We start from the raw sequence: 25,752 nt of genomic DNA, 5'->3' as shown, positions 1-25,752 counted from the left end.
GGGCAGAAACCCACCTGCGTTCAAGTAGAGCAAAGGCCAGCAGAGGTTATCATTAATTCATGACTCATTAATTCAACAAATATTCATGGAGCAGCCTGCTATGAGCCAGGCATTCTGAGACACATGGGACATGGTCATGACTGAGGTCGGTAAGGTCCCTGACAGTTAGAATAACCAACATTTATTTATGTGTCAGGTGTTGTGCTAAGCACCTATGATATCTTTTAATCCTCCCACAGAGACAGATGTTATTTTAAGCCCATGTTACAGGTGAGGAAACAAGCTCAGAGAGGATAAGTAACTTGCCTGGGGCCACAGAGCTAGAGTGCCATGGAGCTGACATTCAAATCCAGGCATGTCTGACCACCTTATGGTTGGTGGAACTTGCTAAGGGATGGTAAACTTAAGATCCTGGTACAGGAGCACCTGGTACTGTGACCCCAGAAGCACAGTTGGGGAACAAGATGCTGTCTGGAGCCAGAATCCAGGGGCTCAGATTTCCTGGGACTCTTACACTCTAGAAATCCTCTCGCTTACTTCCTACTTCCTAGTGTCTGAAATCTCTTCAAAAGGGGACAGGATTCTTCCATTTCGTCATTAGAAGTTAATGTATAATTGCAGCTCTGCTTTTTTGTGTCACTTATCTTCAGAAGGAGAGACAACTGCTCCCTTATGTGCAATAAGCTATTCTCGTACCTGTTGTTAGGAGGCCCGGGGCTACTTCCAAGCCTAAATCTGTAGTCTGGCACATTTTTCAGCTTCTGTGTCCCTCAAATAGGGGGATCCCATCCATCTGTCTATTACAAACTGCTTATCAAGGGGGCGGAGGTGTTGTCCTGGCGCTCCTGACATGGAGCTCTGCTGTTGGTAAGCCTGTTGCTTTTCACAAATTCTCTCTGCTGATCCAGGAAGAATACCGGTCTTCCATTGGCTTTAACTCTTCCAGCAGGGCTGGAGTTGACTGAGGCCCGGAATAGTGGGGTCTGGCAGTTGTTAGGGTCAGTCACTAATCTCTGGGCCACTTGAGTAAGGACCTGTATTGCTGAGTTTCAGCTTCCTTTTTTTCCCCTTTTTCAGTTTCCATAACTTCGACTCTTTGGAGGGAGTTGTCCTGCTTTCCAGGTCCCTGACTTACATAATGGTAATTTTTCCAGCCTCAGTGTGGAGCTGGAAATCTTTGCTCTCATCCCAGGCCTTCTTTAGAGATTTAACATGCTGGTCCTCAGCTCTGTGCATGCTCGCAAAGCGTGATCCAGCATCCTCTCACGTTAATTTACTAAAACAGAAAGAGTTTCTATTGAGAGCCTAGACCATAGTCCCTGTGAGGAACTTGAACCCTCTGATTCTTTTTTGCACCTGCCTTGTTCTGGTGACATGCTCTTGGGTCCCAAGTATTTTCTAGGTGAGGTCGCACTGCCAACACTTTTAGGGAGAGGATGTCGTGCTGAGCTGTGATGCTGCCCTGAGCCCCGCCCTAGGAGGCTGCTTGGCCCCAGGTCTCCCTTTCCACCACAGGGGAAAAAAAGGCATCTTACATTTGGTAGTATATATAAGTCCATGCCACTCTCTCACTTTGTCCCAGCTTACCCTTCCCCCTCCCCATGTCCTCAAGTCCATTCTCTACGTCTGCATTGTAAAGCAATTATACTCCAATAAAGATGTTTAAAAAAAAAAAAGGCATCTTCTTTAAAAATTCTTTAAAATGTTGGTAATCATGTATGCTGCACGCCCCTTCCCAGGGCTCTCTCTAACAACCGGAGAAGAATTCATACTCATAAAAAGAGCGATAATAATAGCTAACATTTATTGAGTAGTTTTCATGTAATAGACGTTATGCTTAGAATAAATTTTTACCTGCTCTTTTTAGTGTATTCTTTATAACCCTATTAAGTAGGTGATACTATCAACCACATTTTATACATGTGGGAACTAATGCCCAGGGAGGTTAAGAACCCACATCTGTGACTGAAGCACTTGCCCTTAGGGACTATATGACACCTCCTCCCATTCATGGAAAACTTGATCAAGGCCTTGTCCTTCCTTATAAAAGTGCCGCAGAATGGCTAACAGGTTTCCCAGGGATTCCAGAGTCATCTGGGAGAGCAGTATTTTTCAAAACATTGTCTGTGAACCCCCTGCATCAGAATTCCCACCACTGCTTATTAAAATCGCAGTCAGGCTGAATCACAACCTCTGGGAATAAGGCCAGGGAATCTGCATTTTTAGAAAGCTCCCCCCCACACACCCCCCCAGGGATTCTGCTGGACTCTAATAAACACTGCTATTTTCATTGGCATACTAATCACAGCTTATGGGTAGGCCTGAAACCAGCAAAAGGGATTGGTGAGGCTCTAGGGCAGGGATTGGGCAATCTTTCTATAAAGGGCCAGAGAGTAAATAGTTTGGGTTTTGCAGGCCCTACAGGTCTCTGTTACAACTCCTCGACCCTGCCATAGAAACACAAAAGCAGCCACAGACAGCCTATCACCAAAGGGCGTGGCTGTATCCCAATAAAACTTAGTATTCAAAAACAGGCAGTGAGAGGCCAGAGCTTGCTGACCCCGATAGTCATCCTGGCCCACCAGCCCTCTGACAACCCCTTTTTTGTGGGGCTTATTCTTACACTACTTTCTGTTACCTACAGAGAGCTGTACCCATGAAATTAAAATCACCTGTTGTAACAGATAAACCTTGAGTCTTAGTGGCTTCAAGCAATAAAAGTTCTTTCTCATCTCACAGTCCAGTGAGGGTGTGCCTACTTAGGATATTCTGTGTGGTCACTTAGGGACCAGGACTCCTTCATGGTGCGGCTTCACCCCTCTTGGTCCTCACAGCCATCCTCACAGCCAGCGGATGAGGAAAGAGAGCAAGGATTATTCATGGGAAATTTGTATGGGCATCGTCTGGAAGAGGTACCCATCATTTCTACACACATTTCACTGGCCAGAATTCTTATTGTTTGGGGTCCAGAAACAGTGATTTCTCAAGCTTGTGAGGCCCTTGGTCTCGAGACTCTCTCTAGTCCCTTCTGTCTTTGTTTGAAATCCATCCAGTTCTAGCCCGGGCTCATCTCTTCCTTGAAAAAACCTTGCTAAGTTCAGCCAGTAGGAGCCAGCCCACAGGTTCACTGTGACCTGTTGAGCCACGTTCTTTAGAGCTGCAGGCTCAGAAGACACAGGTCTACCTCCTCAGTTACTGTAGGTGCAAGTTTTATCACCAGTTTGCTACTCTACAACCTAGATCTCTGTCTCTCCAGCCTCTGAGATGCATTTCCTCCCTGGCTGCTGCCTGCCTGTGAAGCCTGTGCCACATATTTTAGGTTGTTGTCATGGTAGTAACACCCCACTGCAAGATACCGACTTCTGTCTAGTTCAGGTAGCACAGCGGCTTTCACAGGTAAACCCAAACTCTACATGATTAACACAACTAACTGTTTATTTCTTGCTCACAGCATATTCTAATACAGATGTTCTTAAAGGTATGACCTTCCACTTGGTTTTTTCCTTCTTGAAGCTCTGCCTTCCTCTGGGCCCTTATGGTCCTCTCCACCCTGCTGGCCGCAGGGCAGGAGGGCAGGCGCTTCCCATGGGATCCCACAGGCACATCACTTTGGTCTGTATTCTCTTGGCCAGAAATCAGTCATATGGTCACAGTCACTGCAAGAGGGGCTAGGAAATGTAGTCTAGCGACAAGCCCCAGGGGAACAGGAAATAGGTTTTGGTGTGCACGTAGGCATATCTGCCTCTTGGGCCAGGACTGTCTGGACTGATGGAGTACCGTCCGGGGGCTTATCGGGAAGAAGGTCAACAGGTGGCCTGCCTTGGTGCTCACGAGGGGCGTTATCAGGCAGCAACTAGTGAGATCTGAAAGATGTGCAAATATCTTCACAAACGCAGCAAACGTTTACTGCATGTCCACCCTGTGCTCAGCAGTGGGCCAGACTCTGGGGACCTGAAGGAGAACAAAAACTCCCCTTGGAGCTTGGGGTGATCCCCCTAAACACAACCCTTGTGCTGCTGGATGCCAAGGGGTCAGAGAGCCTGGGGACAGAGGAGGGGAATGGGGTGGGTTTTTTAACATGGCTGGTTTGAGTGCCTCCTGCCGCCCTAGAAATGCATCCTGTATAGTTCAGCCTGCCAGCCACCATTAGCAAGCGCTGTCTCTGCAGTGCATCGGATGAAATGTAATTAGAGGGGAAAAGGGCAGCCGATAGCTGATGTTCTGTTTATCTCTCTTGGTTGTTTTCCTAGGACATTGTTTTCCCTCTATGAGGCTTCTAAGGAGGTGGTTGCTCCAGGATGTAGGGTCGTCACCTTTTTTGTGTTTGTTTCTGGCTGTTGGCAAAGTTAGGGAGCTGGCACTGTGTCTTGGACCCCCCTCTGTGGTGCTGAGGACGGCACAGGGAGGGACCCAGAGCCCGGCATCCTTGCTTTTTTCATATTGTTGGCCATTTGGGTTAGAAGCCGCTGCTGCTGCGGTTGGTGACTGCATCATGGGCCTGGCTTAACTGGTGAGGTGGGCTGAGGTCTGGGCAGACAGCGCTCAGTCAACAGCCATTGAGCATCGGCTCCGTGCCCGACCTCTGTCCAAGCCCGTGGACACCTCCCTCCCTGGAGTCCACTCCCTCTCGGTAACTCAGGGCGCCGGGGAAGGATCTTGAAACTGTTATGTAAGGCAATGGCAGTATTCTCCAGGAGCGTTTTCAAAAAGGGCTAAGAAAATGGGCATAGAGAACATAGCTAATAGTGCAGCAGGCCACGGAGGGAAGTTTTTACATCTCTTTCAGAGATTTTTCAGTAGAAAATCATGTCACTAGAAGCAGGAAGGTAGCCTGGGTAAATATCTAGGACACCCTTCCAAGCTGCATTCATTAATTTGTCACATGGTTTCAGCTAAGGCAGTGAGGACTACAAAAGGTTAAATCTCTCCTATACGATGAACTCAGCCATCCCTGTGAAATGGAGGACGCGGAATACCATTAGACTCTCTAATTTCATTTCTCTCTTGCTGTCCTTCTTGGAGCCTATCGAATAGTGACCTGGCAGAGAGTCAGTTCTGTGGACGTGAAACATCCGAGTCAGTCTCTTTCTGAACGTGCCAACAGGGCTGTAATTTAGAAAATGTAGCCTACCTTTTAAGGAAGGATGAAAAGGTACTAAATGCACCTTTCTTTGCATGTTAGATCCCAAATATTTGGGATATATTAAACACGTAATTTCTGGGGAATTTTATTTTCTGTTTTATTAGAGTATTTGCATGACATATTAGAACCAACTTATTAAAACTGTTTGTATTTGTGGATCTCTGGTGGTTTCATGAGTACTGCTTGAGGTCCTATATATGCCAACTATTCAATAAGATGTGTCTTTTGAGTGTGTAACTATGCATTCAAGATGCAAATGCAGTAACAGTTTTGCCCTTGTTTTAATTACTCTTCCTCAACAACGCATGTGATTTTTCTTATCGGATTTAAGCCTTTTCTGAGGGGAGGGGGTAGGAAAGTATTAGCTACTGCCATGTAAGAAAAACTAAATATACTTGGAAGTTGGAATTTTACATTTTTCTGTTAGTCCTAGTCTTTTTCCATATTGTCATGTTGTCATAAATTAAAGGGGAGGGCGTGGGGCCTACCAGGATTTTGAAGGGGTTTTTTTCCTCCTATAAAGTTTATGTCTCCTGTATAGCATCCCATAATGCTGGTTATTTTTATGCTGAATATTTGGGACAAAGAGCCTCTCTTAAACGAAAGATAATTGCAAGCTTTGTCCCTTGCCTCAAGTTTACTGCAGGGTTTCTGTCCTCGTTGGTTATACAAAATGAAATTATAAACCACCAGTAGCCTGGGAGATGTCAATCGATTCCAAATGACTAAATATTTAATTCAATCATTGCCTATACTTCCAGGGATGACTCGGGTGTTTTTCTTCTTACTGAGGGCTCCATGAACGCCCGGCTCTGCAATGGCTGCTGAGGACTGTGTCTGTTGCAAGGAGGCTCCCCTGCAGTGAGGAGCTGGGCAAGCCTGTTCCATAGCAGCCCTTTTTGCAAATGGTAGTGGATTTTTGCAGAAGGTTTGTGGCCAGATCGCTATGTATAATACTGATGAAGCATTTTTGTTCCAGCTCTGTCTCGGAAGACCTAGGCTGTAGACGTGGGGATTTCAGTAGGAAACATTATGGATCTGTGGAGCTGGTAAGTTTACACTGTCTGTTCAGTGGTAGAACATTGATTTTGATTTAGAGAGGATCGCCAAGCTCTTCAGATCTTTTGTTGTATATTTACTGTTAGACCATGTGAGTACAGTATAAGGACTGGATGGGAATGAATGACTACTGAAAGGCTATAATAATTTGATCATCTTTATCTGTGTGCTTTTACTGTTACGTACTTTTAATCTGTGTCTTTCAGTGTGTTAAAACATGTGGCTTGGTATTTTTCTCTGTTAATGGTGTTATATAATTAAATAAAATCATTTATGAATTAAGAAAGGTAGCATTTGTTTTTATGTTATCTTGTTCCTAAAAGTTTCTAAATCTAGTTTTTGAGGTTTAAATATTATTGTAATACATATTCTGATTTTTCTGTCCCTTTGCTCTCTGGGTACGTGATAGGAGTTAGAATATTTATGAGCTCTTTTTTTTCCTGTTAAAAGTATATGTGTTGGGCTAGATAAATGACTGTGATAGGTAATAGATATCTGGAATGAAAATATCCATATTTCCCTTAATGAGAGAAATTGGGGATTGTGTTATGATTTTTTTTAATTGTATGCTTTCATTTTAAAAGGGGCATAATGAAGGCATATCATAGCCTCAGTTTTTTAAAAGACAGAATTATGAGTTCTTTTCCCACAAGAAAAGAACAAATTGCATGGAAATTTGAATAAATTTTCAGGAAAATGTGCTGATGAGATTCTCTTGGTTATTAAAACATTAAATTTATTATTTCTATCTATTTACAAAAACTGAGTTGATGGGATCCATTTGTATAGTACCCAGTTATCCCCAATTAATATAAGCTGCATTCTTGCAGGGTTTAAAAAGGAAAAAAAAAATTATGCCAGAATCATGTGCCAGTAGCATTCTACTTGAATTCAAGCATATATTACAGGTTTGACTGTGTACCTGCCCCAGGTATATTCCTGAAAATATGCATTAAGTAAAAGATTTGGTCCTTGTTCTTAAGGCGCTTACTGTCCTCCAGCTGGGCAGATAAGATATACATAGTATATCTAAAGAATGAATTTAGTCACATAAAAGATGCACTGGTTGATTCAATCAATGCCTGTTCTGTGTGAGTCACTGGTGACACCACGCCAACTCAGACCACCGCCTCTCCTGAAAGAGCATGTGTATAACTATAATTCAAAGTGGGAATTGGTAAATATTGTGAGAAGCACACAGATAGGCCCTGGTGGGGGTTGGGAGAAGGAGGGAGCGACCCATTCTAGCCAGGCATCTCAGGGAAGCAGCCTGGAAGGCCTTATGGGGGCTGTGGGATGTGGGTTGGTGGCAAGGAAGACAGACAGTAGATATTTGCACACAGCAAGATTCTTGGCAGTGATGATTCGAAGGGCAGCAAGCAAATGGTCCTGCCCAGCAGAGAGGGTAGGGCAGCAGAGCGTAGTGGTTACACAACAGCTAGGCTTTGGACTCAGACAGGCCTGCGTTCACATACCATTTCCATCACTTATTGTCTTTGTAAACATCTCTGAACCCCAGGGGTGCCTAAGAGCTTGTGCTCTGAAGTCATTCTTGTTTCATCATTTACTAGTTGTATGATCTAGAACTTCTTTGAGCCTCAGTTTTCTCATCTATGAAATGGGGTTTATTAATATTATCTACCTTACAGGGTTGTCAGGAGGATTAAATGAGATGATGCACATAAGCACAGTCCCTGTTAACTAGCTATAACAGCAAAGATGAAATTTGGTAGCAAAAGTAGGACCTTGACTCTTAGGTAAAGACTTGAACGTGATCTAATGAGTATGGAGCTCTGTAAACAATGAGAGTGGTGTCTGGGGGAGACAACGTAGGTGTGTAGGATGGACCCTTTATAGACTTGTGGAAGTCGCAGAATATCAGACTGGGAACGTACTTCAGAGCAGCAGTTTCAAGCTTGAACAGGCATCAGAATCACCTGGAGAGTTTATTAAAACAAATTGCTGGATCCCACCCCCAGAGTTTCAAGTTCAGTAGATTGGGGTTAAACCAGATTTTGCACTTCTAACAAGCTCCCAGATGATGTTGATGCCGCTGGTGCCAGGACCACCCTTGAAGAAACCCTGCCTTACTGAATCCTAGACTAGGCATCAGTTATCCCCAGCCTGATGAGGCAGCTCACTGAGCAAAAGTTCTTCAATCCATCTGTTCAGGTTTTTACTCTAGAGCCATGACTGTGTGTGTGTGTGTGTGTGTGTGTGTTTATAACTTTTTAAATGTTATAAAGTAACTTTTAAATACATTTTAAAATTCCATGTGTAATTTCACCATCTTGCAGAAAGTATTTTCATCTCCTTTGGTACCTTCCAATTTTTATAGCTCCAAAGCCATTTCTACATGGCTGTAATCAAATTATACATTTACTTTCACATTCCTCTTTTTTCATTTAACTGTATTTTGTAACTATCTTCTTGTTATGTAGTCTTTGAAGTTACCATTTTAATTGGTGCATGATAGCCCAACAAGGTGATAAACAATTATCTGTGGAACAGTTTCCCTCCTTTTGTAAAATCAGGTTGTTTCTAGTTTTCCCACGTTAGAAATGACATGCGCTAGAGGCTGCAATGGTTGGGAAAGATGCAATGAGCAAGTTCCAGTTGTGCCATCTGAGGATCTCTTGAAATTCAGACTCCAGTGTGTTAAGGGAGGAGACATTTTCTCTCACCTATGAACGGCAGAGTATTATTAAATTAAAAACCATTTTATGCATCCTAAGTTCATGAGAAAGCGAGTTTAATTTTTCTTACACCTGGTTTGACGAATATTGTTGGGAACCCAATCGATCTTGGGCGTCCTGGAACTCAGACTTTGTAGAGAGGTCCTTAGGATTCTGTAAAATTGAAATTTTAGCATAAACTTCTTCTGACCTTCAGCAAATTAGGTAGAAGTCCTTGTGAAGAAGGATATCGGCCATTCAAATCAGCAATGAGGGCAGATGCAGGGGCTTGGTTCCTAGGTTTCAACTGGGTATACATTTGGTGAGAGACTGTGGAGCTCAGATCTCTACTGACTCACAGGAGAGTTTCTCAGCCCTGATTCAACAGCTGTGTGTTGAAGTTTCCCGCCATGGGGCAGGCACGGTGCCGGGCACTGCGCGAGAAGGAAAAAACCAGTTGTTCTGCTCTCCTAGAGCTGGAGATAGTCTAGCTTTAGAAACCAATGGCCTCAAACTTTGAGTCTCCAGGCCATGTGTGTCTTGGCTGCCCCCAGCTGTGTTCCCTGCCTTAATCAGGGATGGTTTCCTCGCAAAGAACGGAGATCCACTGGGTCCAGCTCAGGTATAAAGAAATGCATGGAAAGGGTGTGGGTGAGTCTCCCCAGAATGCAGTGCAGGAAGCACAGCTGGGCCCCATGTGACTGGGAAGCCATCAAGCAGCTATTCTCATTTCTCTCCAGTCCCTGTGATTTCTCAGCTTGCACTCTTCTCTGCGTGTTGATACCAATCTCCTCTCTGCACGCCAGCTTCCCTGAAAGCACGGTTGCCTCTCTCCAGTCCATTTTTTTCCCAGCAGCGGTGGTTTTTTTTTAATACTTCTTTTTATCATGGTAAAATATACACAACATAAAATTTACCATTTTTAAGTGTACAATTCAGGGCCATTATGTACATCCACAGGGTTATGCAACCATCACCACTATCCACTTTCAGAACATTCTTCATTATCCCAGGTAGATACCGTACCCATTAAACAATGATTCCCCCCACTCCCCAGCCCCTCGCAACCTCTGTTCTATCTTCTGTCTCTGAATTTGCCTATTCTACATATACATGTAAGTGTAATTATACAATTTTTGTCCTTTTGTGTATGATTTATTTCACTTGGCATAATATTTTCAAGGTTCATCCATGTTGTAGCATGTATCAGAATTTCATTCCTTTTTATGGCTGAATAATGTTTCATCATGTGTATATACCGCATTTTGTTTATTCACCTATTGATGGATGCTTGGGTTGTTTCTACTTTTTAGCTATTGTGGATAATGTTACTGTGAACATTGTTATACAAGTATGTGCTTGAGTCCCTGCTTTTAATTCTTTTGGGTATATTAACTAGGAGTGGAATTGCTGGATCTTATGGTAATTCTATTTTTAACTTTTTGAGGCACTCTCAAACTAGTCTCAAAGTGGCTGCACCATTTTACATCATTCCCACAGCAGTGCTCCAGGGCTTCAGTTCCTCCACGTTCTCACCAACACTTGTTATTTTCCTTTTTTTTTTTTAATAGCCATCCTAACAGGTATGAAGTAGTATCTCATTGTTGTTTTGATTTGCCTTTCACTAATGATTAATAATGTTGAGCATCTTTTCATGTGCTTATTGGCCATTTGTATATCTTCTTTGGAGAAATGGTATTCAAGTCCTTTGCCCATTTTTAAATTGGGTTGTTTGTTTTGTTGTTGTTGAGTTTTAGGAGTTCTTAATATAGTCTGGATATTAATCCTTTATCAGATATATATGATTTGCAAATATTTTCACCTATTATGTGGGTTGTACTTTTATTCTGTTGACAATGCCCTTTGATGCACAAAAGTTTTTAAATTTTCATGAAGTCCAGTTTATCTGGTTTTTTCTCTTGTGGCCTGTGCTTTTGGTGTTTGTATCCAAGAAATCATTGCCAAATCCAGTGTCATGAAGATTTCCCCCTATGTTTTCTTCTAAGAGTTTTATAGTTGTAGCTTTTACATTTATGTCTTTGATCCACTTTGAGTTAATTTTTGTATATGGTATAAGGTAAGGGTCCAACTTCATTCTTTTGCATGTGGATGTTCAGTTTTCCCGGCATTATTTGTTGAAAGGACTGTCCTTTTCCCATTTAATGGTCTTGTCATCCTTGTCGAAAATCAATTGATCATGTATACAGGGTTAATTTCTAGGATTTCTCTTCTGTTTCATTGGTTTATATGTCTGTCTTTATGCCAGAGTGATGTTTTTAAATGTTGACAACACAATGTCTTTTCTTTCTTAAATCCCTTCTGTGGCCCATTGCACTGCAAGCCCAGACCTTTTACAAAGCCCTACAAGATCCTGCGTGATCCCTGTTCTGCCTTCCTCTCCCACCGTCTCTCATGCTACTCACCGTGCTTCAGTGGCCTGATTTTGGTCTCTAGAACCATTTGAGTTCCTCCCTGTCATTTGCCCTTACTATTCTCTCTTCCAGCTGTTCTCTAACTCAGCATCCTCTTTATTTTCTTAATGGTGTTTATCACAATTGATTTTTTTTTAATACTTCTTTGGCCGTACCGGGTCTCAGTTGTGCCATGCGGGATCTTCGCTGAGGCATGTGGGATTTTTTTTAGTTGCAGCGTGCAGGATCTTTAGTTGCTGCATGCGGGATCTAGTTCCCTGACCAGGGATCGAACCTGGGCCCCCTGCATTGGAAGAGCGGAGTCTTAACCACTGGACCACCAGGGAATTCCCACAATTGATATTTATTTGTTTACTAACTACTCTCTCATCCACTAGAGGTGAGGGTGGGAACCATGTCTGCCTTGTTCATTGTTGGATTTCTAGGCCCTGGCAAGGCCCTGGCACATACAAAGTTCTCATTCACTGTTTCTTATTACTAAATTGATTTCTAGTCCCCCAATCCCCTGGTCTTGCAGCCCTTTCGCCCCTCATAGTCATAGGGTGAAGGGTTCATTCTTGGACCCTAATTTCTTGGATTCGGGTATCTATCCCTGATTCAAACAGTTGAGTTCAGGGTAGTGGGATCATGTGGTATAAACGTGGCCTCCTAGACCCACATCCTCAGCAAAGTTTGTGGATAGGGCAGATTCTCTCTGAAAAGGATATAGAGAAAAATCAGTTTCAAAGAGCATGAGCTGGGAAGGAGGCCTCACATGTGTCTGCAATATTTCCTCTTATAGTAGATGATTTAAAAGCTCCAACTATAAGCACCTGGCTAAAATGTCATCCTCTGCCAGTGGACTATTATCTCTGACACTTTTTTTAATCCCATAAACAATGATATGGATTATAAACTCTCTAAAAATAGGAATCATGGCTCTTTATTTACCACTGTGTCCCTCATACCAACCACAATGCTTAGCATTAGTAACTTAGTAAATATTAATTGAATGAATGAATGGTTCAATTTGGTTGGAATTAGAGAGTAACCTAACCTGTCAAAAATAAAGACGGGGGCTTCCCTGGTGGCACAGTGGTTGAGAGTCCGCCTGCCGATGCAGGGGACACGGGTTCGTGCCCTGGTCCGGGAAGATCCCACATGCCGCGGAGCGGCTGGGCCCATGGGCCATGGCCGCTGGGCCTGCGCGTCCAGAGCCTGTGCTCCGCCACGGGAGAGGCCACAGCAGTGAGAGGCCTGCGTACCGCAAAAATAAATAAATAAATAAATAAAATAAAGAAGGAAAAACGAGCTTCTTTGATCCCCCCTCCCCAGTATAGACTCATCAGCTTGCAGTGCATTCCATCTGAAACATATGCCGTTTTTCTTCCTGATGAATTGAAAGTCTGGTCTGTCGTGGCAGCATTCTAAGCAAGGCACAGCTATTACCCCATCGACCATTCTTCTTTACTTTATATCGAAATCTGTCAGGATAAGATTGTTTGTAGTTTTTACTGATCTTTCCTTGGCCTTTGACTCAATGGGTAAGAAACTGATGTGTTACAAATGATAAATGGTATGGGCGCCATATGGACCTCTCCCCTGCCCAGTCCAGCCACTGATCCTCATATAACCCCACATCTGGATACCTCTGGGGAAGCCACAATCTGCAGGTAATTTCAAGTCTGGATAAAACAGGGTGGTATATTGTCCATTCCTTTTAAAACTTGTACCCTAATGACTCAAGCCTGCATTTGGATCAGCTGCATGTTCCCCTGGTATGTCAGAGAGACACATATAAATGCGACTCTGTGAGGGTAGCATGGGTTTGTTGTTATGAGCTCAGGGTGGCCTCAAAGGACGTCTGGCTGTACTGAGCACAACCAAAAGAGGGGTTTATCATGAGCTTGGTTGGCATCTGCAGATTTTAACATTTGAGGTTTTGACTATGCGAAGATTTTTGAAGTCTGATATGTAGTAATTTGTATTTTTGCTCAGGCACAAACTTGAATTATGCCTGTGGGACTATTGTGCAGAAACACGACTCTTGGCTAATGAGTGATTTAGCTAGCTGCCTGCCCAGCATCCCTAATACTCTACAGGGTTGAGTAGGCTTTTTGTTTTCAGAGGCATTTTATGGGAGAATTATATTCTATGTAGTATCACTAAATTGAGAGATGAGTGAAGGTACCAGCATATTTCCCTTAGGAACATCAAAACATCAAGACTTCTACATTCTACAACTAGAATCATAATTTTGGCAGATGTTCTCTGATATTTAACTGGCTTATATTTAAGGCTTTGATAGCTGGTTGACTCATGTAGGTACTGCAAGGTGTAACATTCATCTGGAGTTGTCAGTGAGTTAACGTGGTTAAAAACTCTGGTGCTCTTTTTAATATTTTTGAGGCCTTTGTGGATGCTCAGTAATGCCGACATGGAACATTTTCCAGGCTAAAATTATTGCAACCATTTTCAGTAATGTAGAACTTTAAGACCTTACTCAGATCATTATTTATGCATGAGAATGGAACCAGAAATCTTTTATTATGATTATTATTTTATTATTATTATTAGTTTTGCTGTTTACTGAATGCTTACTATGTACCAGTGACTGAGCTAAATACTTTAGACGCATTTACCTATTTAATCCTCCCAAACAACTATAGGCAGTAGATGTTATTTGATTGCACCACACACTGTGGATGCTCAGAAGACATTTGTGGACACTGAATGGATTCCCGTTTATCAGACGATCTCAGAGAGATCCCACGGCTAGTGAGTGTAGCGGCGACACGTCAGCCCAGGTCTGTCTGACTCCAAGAGCCCCTGTGCTTAATCTCTCAGTCTACGAGCCTGTGCTGTCATTGTCCTGCCACTTGTGGGCTGTTTCCTAAGGCAATTGGATTGATTGTTAGAGCAAACATCTCTGGCCTTCATCAACAGCATAGAGTAGCTCTGCTTGAGGTTTTAGCTCAAATACATAATTTCGAACTCTCTTAGGTCCAAATCTTAACAAAAGCTTGATTTTAAGAAGCATGTTCATAAAGAATTACCTAAGAGATGTCCATGCCATAAATGGTTTAAATTTAATTTCTGGATTAGGCCCAACCATAAGGTAGCTGCAGACACTTGGCCTGCCTTTCTTGGCCCCTCTTAGTCTGGCTTTTCTTGATCTGTGCCTTGGTGTTACGCCTTTAACTTGCACTGATGGACAGAGCAGGAAGGAGCCATATGGATCTGGACGGTGCGTCTCTTGCAGGAAGGTCTTGAGGATTTTTCTCAGTCTGTCACACAGTGTCTCCTTTAAGAGGGCCTATGAGAAAAATTTTCCCGGGACCAAAAAGCAGCTTTGTTGTTATCCTTATAGGCAGTAGGAATCCTCTAAATGGCTGGCTGGGTTTTTTCCTCTTTGCATTGGCCTCTAGGAAGCTCAGGACCCTATTTATGGCTTGCTTCTAACAGCCTTAAAGGACTTTATAACATGCAGCCTAATCTTATTCTCTTGTTTTCAGGTTATTTACCCACACCTAATTTTCCCTTGTTCTGAATTTCTTCTGTATCTAATTTTCTCCTTTGAGTGAGATACATTTCAGTAAGCTGCTTTAAATCTCTTCTAAAAAATAAGGTAGGGGCTTCCCTGGTGGCGCAGTGGTTGAGAGTCCGCCTGCCGATGCAGGGGACACGGGTTCGTGCCCCGGTCCGGGAGGATCCCACATGCCGCGGAGCAGCTGGGTCCGTGAGCCATGGCCGCTGAGCCTGCGCGTCCGGAGCCTGTGCTCCACAATGGGAGAGGCCACAACAGTGAGAGGCCCGCGTACCACAAAAAAAATAAAATAAAAAATAAGGTAGAGCAAAAATTTAAAAAAAAAATCCGTATTCAGCTTCTAGCCCTTAACAGCATATCCTCTGTCCCCCATTGATGGTGGCTTAGTTTATAGAATGGTTTTGACCCTTGTCTCCTCCCTACCCTACTTTTTGATTAGTGCTTTCATGAACTATTTTCCTAGGATCAACAACACCTGGGGAGAATTAGCATCACCTGCCCAGCCGTTTGGTGACCACCTTGAGCACTGAGCCCTGTGTTAATGGTCTGGATAATTGGGGTCCAAAAATCTTCCAAATCAACTAGCTAAACACACACTGTAATCAGAATACCAGACAAGTCCTCCAACTTTTCCAGGCAAAATCAACCCTGGAAACAGCCATTTCAATGATACTTGGCACCAGCGTGCTCTCTAGTTTCACAACTAGGACTGCAGACGCTCCACGCCCTCCTGGGTAGCACGGGCCTGGGTAGCTCACGCTGGGTTCCTCGTGGCCGCACAAGTCTCCCGTTCCTCCCACGTCCTCCTCCGGGTGACCCTCTCTGCTGCCGCGGTGCCCTCAGCTCAGCTCATGACCTCTGGCTCCTACACCTGCTGCTGGAACCCTGGGGTCTTTGTTCTGTGACTCCAGTGGTCTTCAGCTGGTGGGATATAGTACTCTGCTGGACTATTAAAATACTTTCAAATTTTGATCAATGTACAACAGTTTGTATTTTGTGTACCCACAGCTACAAACTGTTAACATATTGTTTATTGGTTAATTCTTCACAGCAAACCTAGTTTTCTACCTTGATTGTGGTCTCTTGTATACTCTGGAGGTAAAATTCTCAAGTGTGTCTCAAACACCCAGTCTTTCTTAAGTGTCTGCTTGGTTGATATCCGTTGCCTCTCACAACTTACTTGTGCCAAGGTGACCTCTGCCCTATACCAGGTCCTGTCATGTGCCCAGCTCAACTTTTAGTAAGACAGACCAGGCTCAGCGGTATGTATCGTCAGTTGTAGCAAAAATAAATTTTAAGCTTGATCAAAAATATATAATGTTGGGACTTCCCTAGTGGCGCAGTGGTTAAGAATCCGCCTGCCAATGCAGGGGACATGGGTTCGAGCCCTCGTCTGGGAAGATCCCATGTGCCGCGGAGCAACTAAGCCCGTGTGCCACAACTACTGAGCCTGCATGCCACAACTACCAAAGCCCGCGTGCCTAGAGCCCATGCTCTGCAACAAGAGAAGCCACCACAACAAGAAGCCTGTGCACCGCAACGAAGAGTAGCCCCCGCTCACCGCAACTAGAGGAAGCCTGCGTGCAGCAACAAAGACCCAATGCAGCCATAAATAAATAAATACATTTATTTAAAATATATATATATAATGTTATATACCTTTGTATACTGCTCTTATGAATACAAAATATTTTCAGTTTTCTGAAAGGTATTTTTAAGAACCTGTGTTTACTTCTGAATTCAGGCAGGTCTACCATCAAAAATGTAGTACTTGACAGCCATGAACACAGACCCAAGAGTTTGAAAAACACCCTTTTACTTCTTTTAATGCTGTTACCTTGAAAATGAATCTTATTTTTTGGCCAACCTTTCACCATCTGGGCTCTGAACAGTCATAGCTCTTTGTTAGACCCTCAGAACCAAGTCTAATGCTTTTAACTTATTAGCTGCCCCCTGGTAGGCAACTTGGGACAAATTTCCCCGGGGGTGTGGGACCCAGAGCATTTGAGGCTTCTTTCGGGTCTGTCTCAGCACCCCCAAGCTGAGACCCTTGTCTTCAGCTTTCTTCTGTCTTGGGGCAAGTCCCTATTTTGTTGGGGTACATATCCATTCCATGGGTTGGAGCAGCTTCACCCTCTTTGTAGGAGAGGAGAATATCTGTGGTTTTAAAATTTGCTCCCCTTTTGCCCCCCACTGGGTGAATTTAGGGAAAGTCATGCCCAAATCCAGTGTAGCCTGCCGTGACTGACTTACCAAAAAGGGCTCCCAGTTTCATGCCACAATGAATATTCTTATTTTTATATTGAACTATTTTACGTATTTAATTAAAGCAGTTACTTTGGGCTCCTTTATGTGTAAGAAAAGGATTGTATGCTTTTTGGCCTCAGCTTTTTAATTGGTCTTTCGCAGTTATCACTGTGTTGCAATCTTTTAAAATATAATCTCAGGCTGTGTTTGCTTAATAGATGTGAAGACTTTTTAATTATGTTGGGAGTACATTTCAGCCCCTCTAAATTCTCCTTTTGATCCCCACGATAGTTCCACAAATTCCCTTGCAAATTCGCCTTTGGATGCTTCCCCTTCTTGTTCCCACTGAGCCTGCTCTTGCCAAAGTCACCAGAGACCTTTCTGCTACCAAATCCAGATGATGCGTTTAGTCTTTAGCTCACAGGCCCACTCTGCACATGCGCCCTGTTAAAACTTTCCCCTCCCTTGGCGTCTGAGCCTCTGCTCACCCGTGCTTCTCTTTCTATCTCCCTACTGTACCTTCTCAGCTTCTTTTAGGGAGCTCTTCTCTTCTGCCTGGCCCTTGAATTTGGATGCTCCTCAGGGTTCTCTTCTCACTCTGTCTGCTCTCCCTCGCCATCTTTCCTATCCCATGGCTTCAGGTACTGTCTTTAGGCTGGTGACTCACAGATCCATATATTCTTCCCAGGTCTCTGCCCACAGCATATAGGACCACCTGCCCAAATGTCCACTGGTCATTGCCATGGGCAACTGAACCTTAAAACGCCCACTACGGAACTCACCGTCGTTGCTCTTTGCCCACCCACACCACTGGGTAAATGGCTCTACCTTTCCTTCCGTTGCTAATATCAGAAACCAGGAGCTCACCCATAGCCCATATCCAATCTCTTACCAAATCCTGTTGGTTATATGTTCTCAAAAGATTTCATGGGTAAGTTGCTCTTATTCACATGGATGTGCACTCACAATGCCAGACCGTCTTTTGAGGAGACGATAGATAGATAGATAGATAGACAGACATATATATGTATATATATGTATGCATGGAAATATGTATTATGTATATGTACTAATATAAATTTCACAACTATCTGATGAGGTATAGAAACTTTTGTTACCCTCATTTTATAGATGAGGTAACTGAAGTTCAAAGAGATTAACTTGTCCAAAGTCACATAACTAGTAAGTTCCAGAGCTTGTCCCTCTGTCTTATGCACAGTAGGTTGTATTTATTTAAAAGTTCTATAATCTCCCCATTGTTATAGGCTGTGCTCCAATGCCCCTCATACTTTACGGCACATAAAAACCACTTGAGGAATTTGTTTAACATTCAGGCTCTGATTTGACATGTCTGGAGTGAACCAAATAGTGTGCATTTTTTTTACAAGCTTCCATTGTGAAAGTGACTTTTAATTCCTTATGTGTTTCTCATTTGATCTCTTAAGGAGATAGGAATAGGAAAAGGACAGGCGTGTTTGCTTCTATGAACTCCCTTTTTGGAGTGACATCTGTGTCATTTCCTCCTTCTCTGAGCTTCCGTCAGTTCTTCTTGGTCTCCCTGACTTCTCAAAGATTCCATTCAACAAGCTTTGATAAGAGCATCTAGTTTTTCAGAATCCTCAGCTGTAGTTAACCTGATTCTGGGGGATGATTTGCTTAATGCTACAAAGAGTACTTTCCCAAATGTCCCACTCTGTCAGCCTCATACTTATGCTTTCAAACAAATAACAACAACAACAAAACAACATCAAAAAGCCTTCACATCTCTCCTTTGCTTATGGAATAGAGCTTTTAGCTTTCCAAAAATGCCTCCAACCAGTCTTTGGAGCCTTCACACCTCTGGTCCATGATCCAGGCAAATAGGCCTTTACTCACCGTCACCCAGGCCTCTGGGGCTTTTTTATGCCTCTCCGTCCTTCTAAAATGCCTTCTTGAAATACACCTCTACCAGGGCTGTTTTCCATGCAGCCTTACCTGCTTCCCCTATGGGGAAATCATCTTTCACTCTTTAGAACCCTGCAATTCTTTGCATTTCTCTATGGCACATGTCATATTTTACACTGAAATTATTTGTGTGCATTTCTTATACCTTTTCAGTGGGCAGAACTCATGGTTCTTTTTTGTTGTATCCCCAGTGGCATCTAGCTCACTGCCAAATGTCTATGTATTAGCTAAAAGATCAATTTTGCTAAAAATCTGGTGTCTGATCAACTTTTTTCCTTTCTTAAATTTTTATATTACTTTCCATTCTCTGTGTGTCTATGTACACATGCACGCCAGTATACTTTTAAACATACTTTTCTGATTATAAAAGGAATACATGCTCATTATAGAAAATTTGAAATATAGTGAAAAAGCACTGGAAAATTAAATTAGTCTGTAATACTACCACCTATGGATAATCACTGTTAAGACTTAGTGTGTGTCCCTTTAGTAATTAAAGTTATATACAAAACGGTTTTATATATTTTTTGTGCTTCTTTACTTAAAAACAAAGTAGTCTCTTTTTGAAGACATAGATACTCTTCCACAAACAACTTTGTCTTCTTCCATCTAAATCTCTTATTTCTTCTGTGTGTCTGATTGGCTACGCACTGGCTAGGACTCCAGAACCATGTTAAATATCATGGTTGCAGGCATCCTTATCCTGCAATTCCAGGTAAGTTTTTTAGGAAGTATGTGAGGGTTATCTTTTCTCAATCATTGTGTGTCTGAGAACGTCTTGAGCTATGCCTTCCATAAGAACAGCTTGGTTTGTTTTTAAATTTCTGAGTCATCACCTTTCTCTCTTAAAAATTCACAAATGTGGGGGACTTCCCTGGTGGCACAGTGGTTACGAATCCGCTTGCCAATGCAGGGGACACAGGTTCGATCCCTGGTCCGGGAAGATCCCACATGCCGTGGAGCAACTAAGCCCATGTGCCACAATTACTGAGCCTGTGCTGTAGAGCCTGAAAGCCACAACTACTGAGCCTGCATGCCACAACTATTGAAGCCCACGCGCCTAGAGCCCGTGCTCCGCAACAAGAGAAGCCAGTGCAATCAGAAGCCCACGCACCACGATGAAGAGTAGCCCCCACTCGCTGCAACTAGAGAAAGCCCGTGCGCAGCAACAAAGACCCAATGCAGCCGAAAATAAATAAATAAATAGATTTATTTTTCGAAAAAATTCACCAATTTTGATCTGTTACTGTATTGTTTTCCTAGGTCTGCCGTAACAAATTACCACAAACCGAATGGCTTAAAACAACAGAAATTTATTCTCTCGTAGTTCTGGAGGCTAGAAGTCTGAAGTCAAGATGTTGGCAGGGCCACACTCCCTCTGAAGGTTAGAGGGAGAAATCCTCCCTTGCGTCTTCCAGCTTCCATGGTTGCCAGGAATCCCTGACATCCTTTGGCTTGTAGCTGCATCACTCCAATCTCTGCTTCACATGGCCTCCTGACCTGCATTTCTGTAACTGTGTCTCCCTCTTTTCTCTTATAAAGACACCAGCCATTGGACTTAGGTCCCACCCTAATTCAGTGACCTCATCTTAACTTATGTAATTACATCTACAAAGGCCCTCTTTGCAAATAAGAGCACATTCTGAGGTTCCAGGTGGATGTAAAGTGGCGGCAGGGGGCAGGGGACACCATTCAAGCCAGTACAGTTACTTTCTGCCCTTCAGTGTTCAGAAAGAAGCCTGAGACAGTTTAGTTTATTTTCTTTCGCAGAAACCTTTCCTGCCTGGATCTTTCTCAAACCTTCTTTATTCTTTTATTTTAAAAATGTTTCCCATAGTTTCTCTGTCTTTCTCTTCTCACCAATTTTTCCTAAAATATTGCATCTTTGCAAATCTTGGACCCAGGTCTTACATCACGGATGAATATTTTCTTCAGATATATCTTTGATTATTGCTCATTTTTTCCCCTTGAAACGATAAGGAAGATCTTTTTTCTGTTCTCTGTAGCTGTCTTTTCCTTCTCATTATTTTCATTTTGTTTTGCTCCTTTTCATTTGGAAAGGCATCTCAAATGATAAACATCCTACTCTCTCTGTTTTCTACAGTAAATGTTTTGCTTTCCTTCTCCAATGAAGATTTTAATCCTACATTTGCATATTTTGTCCTCTTTTATCTTGCGTGCTTCCACAAGCTTTATACACTTGTTGCAAAAATTGTCTTCTGTTTTATTGAGGACAACAACCGCTTTTCTAAACTTTTATTTTGGTTTCATAGTAAAAAATGATGAGCTTCCTTTTTTATTTTTCAGGATCATACGTAGCATTTTTTTTTCATAACTCCCATGTTGGTGATTTTTTTTTCCTCTTTACAAAATCTTCAAACAAAAACAAAGAGCTATTCAGACCTTGTATTTTCAACAGACAGAATGTACAATGGCCTGAGCTCTCATTGTCCTTTTGGGTACTGCAGCTTCTCTGAACCAAACATCTGGATGGCCAGTGGTTGTGCAAAGCTCCCTGATCAATATCCAGAATCTAGCTGGCATTTATCTTGTAAAGCTCTGCTGGAATGAGATAGGATGTTCTCCGTGCTTGGATTTTTGCTGCTCTGAACGAGTAGCTCTAGAATTTATACATATAGCCAGGACTTAGGGGGCTCCAGGTAGCAGTCTGGTTGGAAGAGGAGTATTAAAGTAATGTTTGCTTAGCTCTTTACATAAGCTTGAGAAAATACCATGTGTGTAGATTAAAGAACAGGATGGAGATTAAGAAGGTTCTATCTCCCCCCATCCCAACCACACTTTGGTGCGCTCAGCAGCTTGGCATATTGACAAAACCATGTTCCCCAGGGCGCTCTGCTACCAGGACCCTTCCGGTCTGTCTCCCTACCTATGGCACGTTGCTTATGAAGACTGCATTTTCTAACGTGGACTTTGTCTCCCTCCCTCCCCACATCTTGCCCAATGTGTTCTTAGAGAGAAAAAGGTGCTGGAATGGCTGGGGCTACCTTAAAATGCAGTACCTGTGCAGTAAAAGGATGACACCTAATGTTTTATTGTTACTCTTCATATAGACCCAGTGGTTCTTAGTCCAGAGGAGGTGGTGAAGAGAAAAATAAACTACCATCCAGCTTTCTGTAATGACCACAGATTTGCTCTGTTTTGGGCAGCCAAGTCAGTGACCGAATATGTTTCCCAGTTCTTTTCTCCATTGGCCATACAGTAAGTAGAAAACGTCCTGATATTTTGGCCATAGGGTGGACAATCAGTCTTCAGACTCATGAATTGTCATCTTTTGTGCTGAATCTTCACAAATATTTTACTGGGAATTTGAGTATCAGGGACTAGTCAGATATTATTATTATTATTTTTTTTTTTTTTTTACGGTACGCGGGCCTCTCACTGCTGTGGCCTCTCCCGTCGCGGAGCACAGGCTCCAGACGCACAGGCTCAGCGGCCATGGCGCACGGGCCCAGCCGCTCCACAGCATGTGGGATCCTCCCGGACCGGGGCACGAACCCGTGTCCCCTGCATCGGCAGGCAGACTCTCAACCACTGTGCCACCAGGGAAGCCCCTAGTCAGATATTATTTTAATGAAGAAACCAAGATGGATAGCGTTTGAGATGGAGGGTTAGATGACAGTACTCATCCTGACTTGCCTCAGATTTCTCAATAGAATAGGTGGAGAAGTCATTGCTTGGAAGAAAAGGTGTTTCTGGAGTGGCAATTTGGTGATTGAAAGGTCAGGGCCAAGATGGGAGATGTAATGGGAAGTGAAAAAGGAATGGATAAAAGAACTGGGGAGCAGTAGTGAAGATCTAGCCATGGTCAAGAAGCATGAGCTTGTCGTCGGCCTAGTCATATGGAAATATGTTTCTTTGAACACAGAAGGGAAGCATGAGAGTTTACTTGGTAAGAGGTGATTGAAAACTGGGACTTGCCTTGGTGGGCTTGAGTAGAACTCAGCAGTACGAAGGTCTGTGTGTTAGTAAATGCAGTGTTGATGTGATTAACCACAGATCCCCAGCTAGAATGTGTACCGGAAAGAGCCAGCGTGGGTTATAAGTCAGGTACTGTGATGACAAATCTATACCAGTGTGGGTGAGAGCAGGTTTGGGGTCTTAGTAGTGGACGACAAAGCCATGGAGTTAAGTGAGGTCATTAGATTTGAGACAGCTGAAGGACGTGAGCTCAAGACATCAGATAAATCACTGTGATGGACGTTGAGTTTGCTGAGGATGGTGGCCAGAGATGTGGATGATAAGTCTGAGCCCAGATCCGAGGCCTTGGTTGTTCTTTAGCCAACAATTATCTTCCTAGCTGGAGAATCTTCTAACCAATTCAGGTTCTCTGACATGTGCCCTGGTGCCCAGCACTCCAGCTGCCCAACCTCCCAAATCTTTTCTCCACCCCATGGCACAGGCAGAAGAGGATGGAAGTGAAGAGTGGGAGGAAGAAAACATCTCCTCTGGTCCCCGTCTCCACTCCCTTGCCTCTCGCTGCAGACAGCGGAAGTGAACCAGACTGACCAGGAGAAGTGAACCAAGGGCCCAGGAGCAGCACTCGCCAGTCAGGGGATGGCTTATTCCACCCATGTTCAGGCCTTATCTCCCCACCTTTTTCTGATGGAAACATTTTAACTTTCTTTCTTCCCTTCTGAGCCATACTTTCTAAGTCAGGGGTATGGATGTGTGTCAGGGTGTCTACATGTCTGTGATTTGTGTATGCAAATGGTCTCCTTGACCAGTATTTGTAGTTTTAAAAATCTACTTATGTTGGAAATCATTTCTCAAAGGTCCTGTACATCTTCCAGAATAAATTGCATTATAGCGACAAAACCTTCGCTCCCCAAGGCAGAGTTGTCCCTCCAGCCTCTGACCGCCCCCAGTGCTCCATCCTTACTTCTGTGCTCTGGCATTTAACCAGGTTATGTGTGATTTATCTGTTTACATGTGTGTTTCTCTCTCTCTCTGTGCTCCTCCAGGGTAAGGATCATGTTGCATTTGTCTTTATAATTCCAGCAGTTAGTACAGACCTTGAGAAATTAGTTCTCAATAATATTGGAAGAATGACAAATGTTTAAACAGATCTTCCAAGAGTGTAAATGCAGCACTGAAATGGTTTAATCATACTAACAATAGTCAGGGCATTTTATATTAATCATTATCATATTATTATTAAAATACATATTGTTATAACAGGATTGAGCACTTCCTATGTCCAGAAACTATTCTAGGCTCATTCCATGTTTTATATTATTGAATCGTCTCCACAAGCCTAAAAGTGGCTACAATCATTGTCCTCATTTTAGAGATAGGGAAAATGAAATTTAGAGAAGAAAAATTGAGTGATTTGCCCAAGGTCACACAGCTAGTAAGTGTGGAACTGAGATTTGAACCTGATCAGTTGGGTGCCAAAACCCACACCTGTAACCACTCATTTTAAATAGGGACAGGGGATGGAAATCTGAAATATTATTTTTAAAGATATAATTTACACAAATTTTAAAAGATTTTTTCCTAAGTTAAAATACTGTTTCTGTGACTTATATATACCTGAATGCCAAGTACCCAGTGCATGATAAGCAGAGATCGCAGGGATCCTAGTGCTGCTTAAGGTATGGAAACAGACACCAGCCCAAAGAAACAAAGCAATTCAGTAGAGAGGAAAGAGCCTTTTGTTTTTGAAAATTTATGTATTTGTATTAATTTAGGAAATATTCTCATCTAATTGCCTCTAATATTAAACTAATAATACTTTTATTTACAGTAGTTAATGAATAACACTTTATTCTTCCTTTTTTAATTTTTTCTTTTACATTAATTTGTTAAATCATACAGATGGATATTATTGCTTGGATATTACTTTTTTCCAGAAATAAAACATCTAAGATATTGAACACTGTTTACTGTTAAATGAATCAGTTACAGTTTGGCTGAAATTAGAAAGCGTCTACTCCAGATATTAAATTACATGAATTTCCACCATTTTTAGTATATTTAACTAACTGAAGGTGTTTCAGCCTGAGAAACTGAATTGATCTTGGTCACACAGAGTTGCATCAAGGTCCAGCATGTCACAGTCCTGTCAAGTAGAACTTTCCGTGACTGTGGAAATTTGTCATTTGCTCTGTCCAGTGTAGCCATCACCTGTGGCTACTGAACACTTAAAATACGGACAGCGCAACAGAGGAACTGAGTGTTTTTTATCTCAATTAATTTAAAATTAGATTTATTAAATGGGGCTAGTGGCTCCAGTATTGACCAATGCAGGAACTCTAAAGGAATTCCTCACAGGACCAGGCAGATCCTAACCAAGTGATGATTTGATTTGCTTTTTCCCTTTTCTCTCTTGGGCGCAGTCCTCCTCAGTACCGATCCTTTAGTGTATGACCAGGTTAGAAACGTTAGACAAAATAAAATAACGTAAAAACCGTGTCCTTTTTTCTTAGCATTACTGATGTTAAATATATGTTAATTTCCTTCCCCTGAACTTCTGCACCAAAACAAACTCAAAAGAATTCTGCTGTTTGTATCTTCTGTAGGGAAACTCTCCCCTGCGTTCCTGGTGAGTGAGGGTGTGGCTGGCAGGTGGAAATGGGGCCCTTCCCCTCCTTGAAGACCCTCTGAGCCAGGACTGCCTCTGTGGGGTGTTGTTCTGACAACCTCTCCAGTTCTACAGTTACTGGTGTATTCAGGTTTCTTCCTCTCCTTAAAAGAATCTTCATT

At 42.8% G+C, this 25,752-nt stretch overlaps 1 protein-coding gene across 1 annotated transcript in view; it reads left to right on the top strand.

Annotated features, from left to right (window-relative positions):
* The window catches only part of GARNL3 (GTPase activating Rap/RanGAP domain like 3), a 154,277-nt gene that overhangs the window by 37,149 nt on the left and 91,376 nt on the right, over positions 1-25,752 (top strand). The window contains exon 3 of the mRNA XM_081237472.1: positions 6,123-6,192. Within this exon, the coding sequence (XP_081093598.1) occupies positions 6,123-6,192 (70 nt within the window). The remainder of the gene's footprint in view (positions 1-6,122; positions 6,193-25,752) is intronic.

The sequence above is a fragment of the Mesoplodon bidens genome (assembly GCF_964165515.1).
Source record: "Mesoplodon bidens genome assembly, chromosome: 6".
Classification (NCBI taxonomy): domain Eukaryota; kingdom Metazoa; phylum Chordata; class Mammalia; order Artiodactyla; family Ziphiidae; genus Mesoplodon; species Mesoplodon bidens.
The sequence above is the reverse complement of the archived record's forward strand: the minus strand, read 5'-3'. Positions and strand labels throughout refer to the sequence as shown.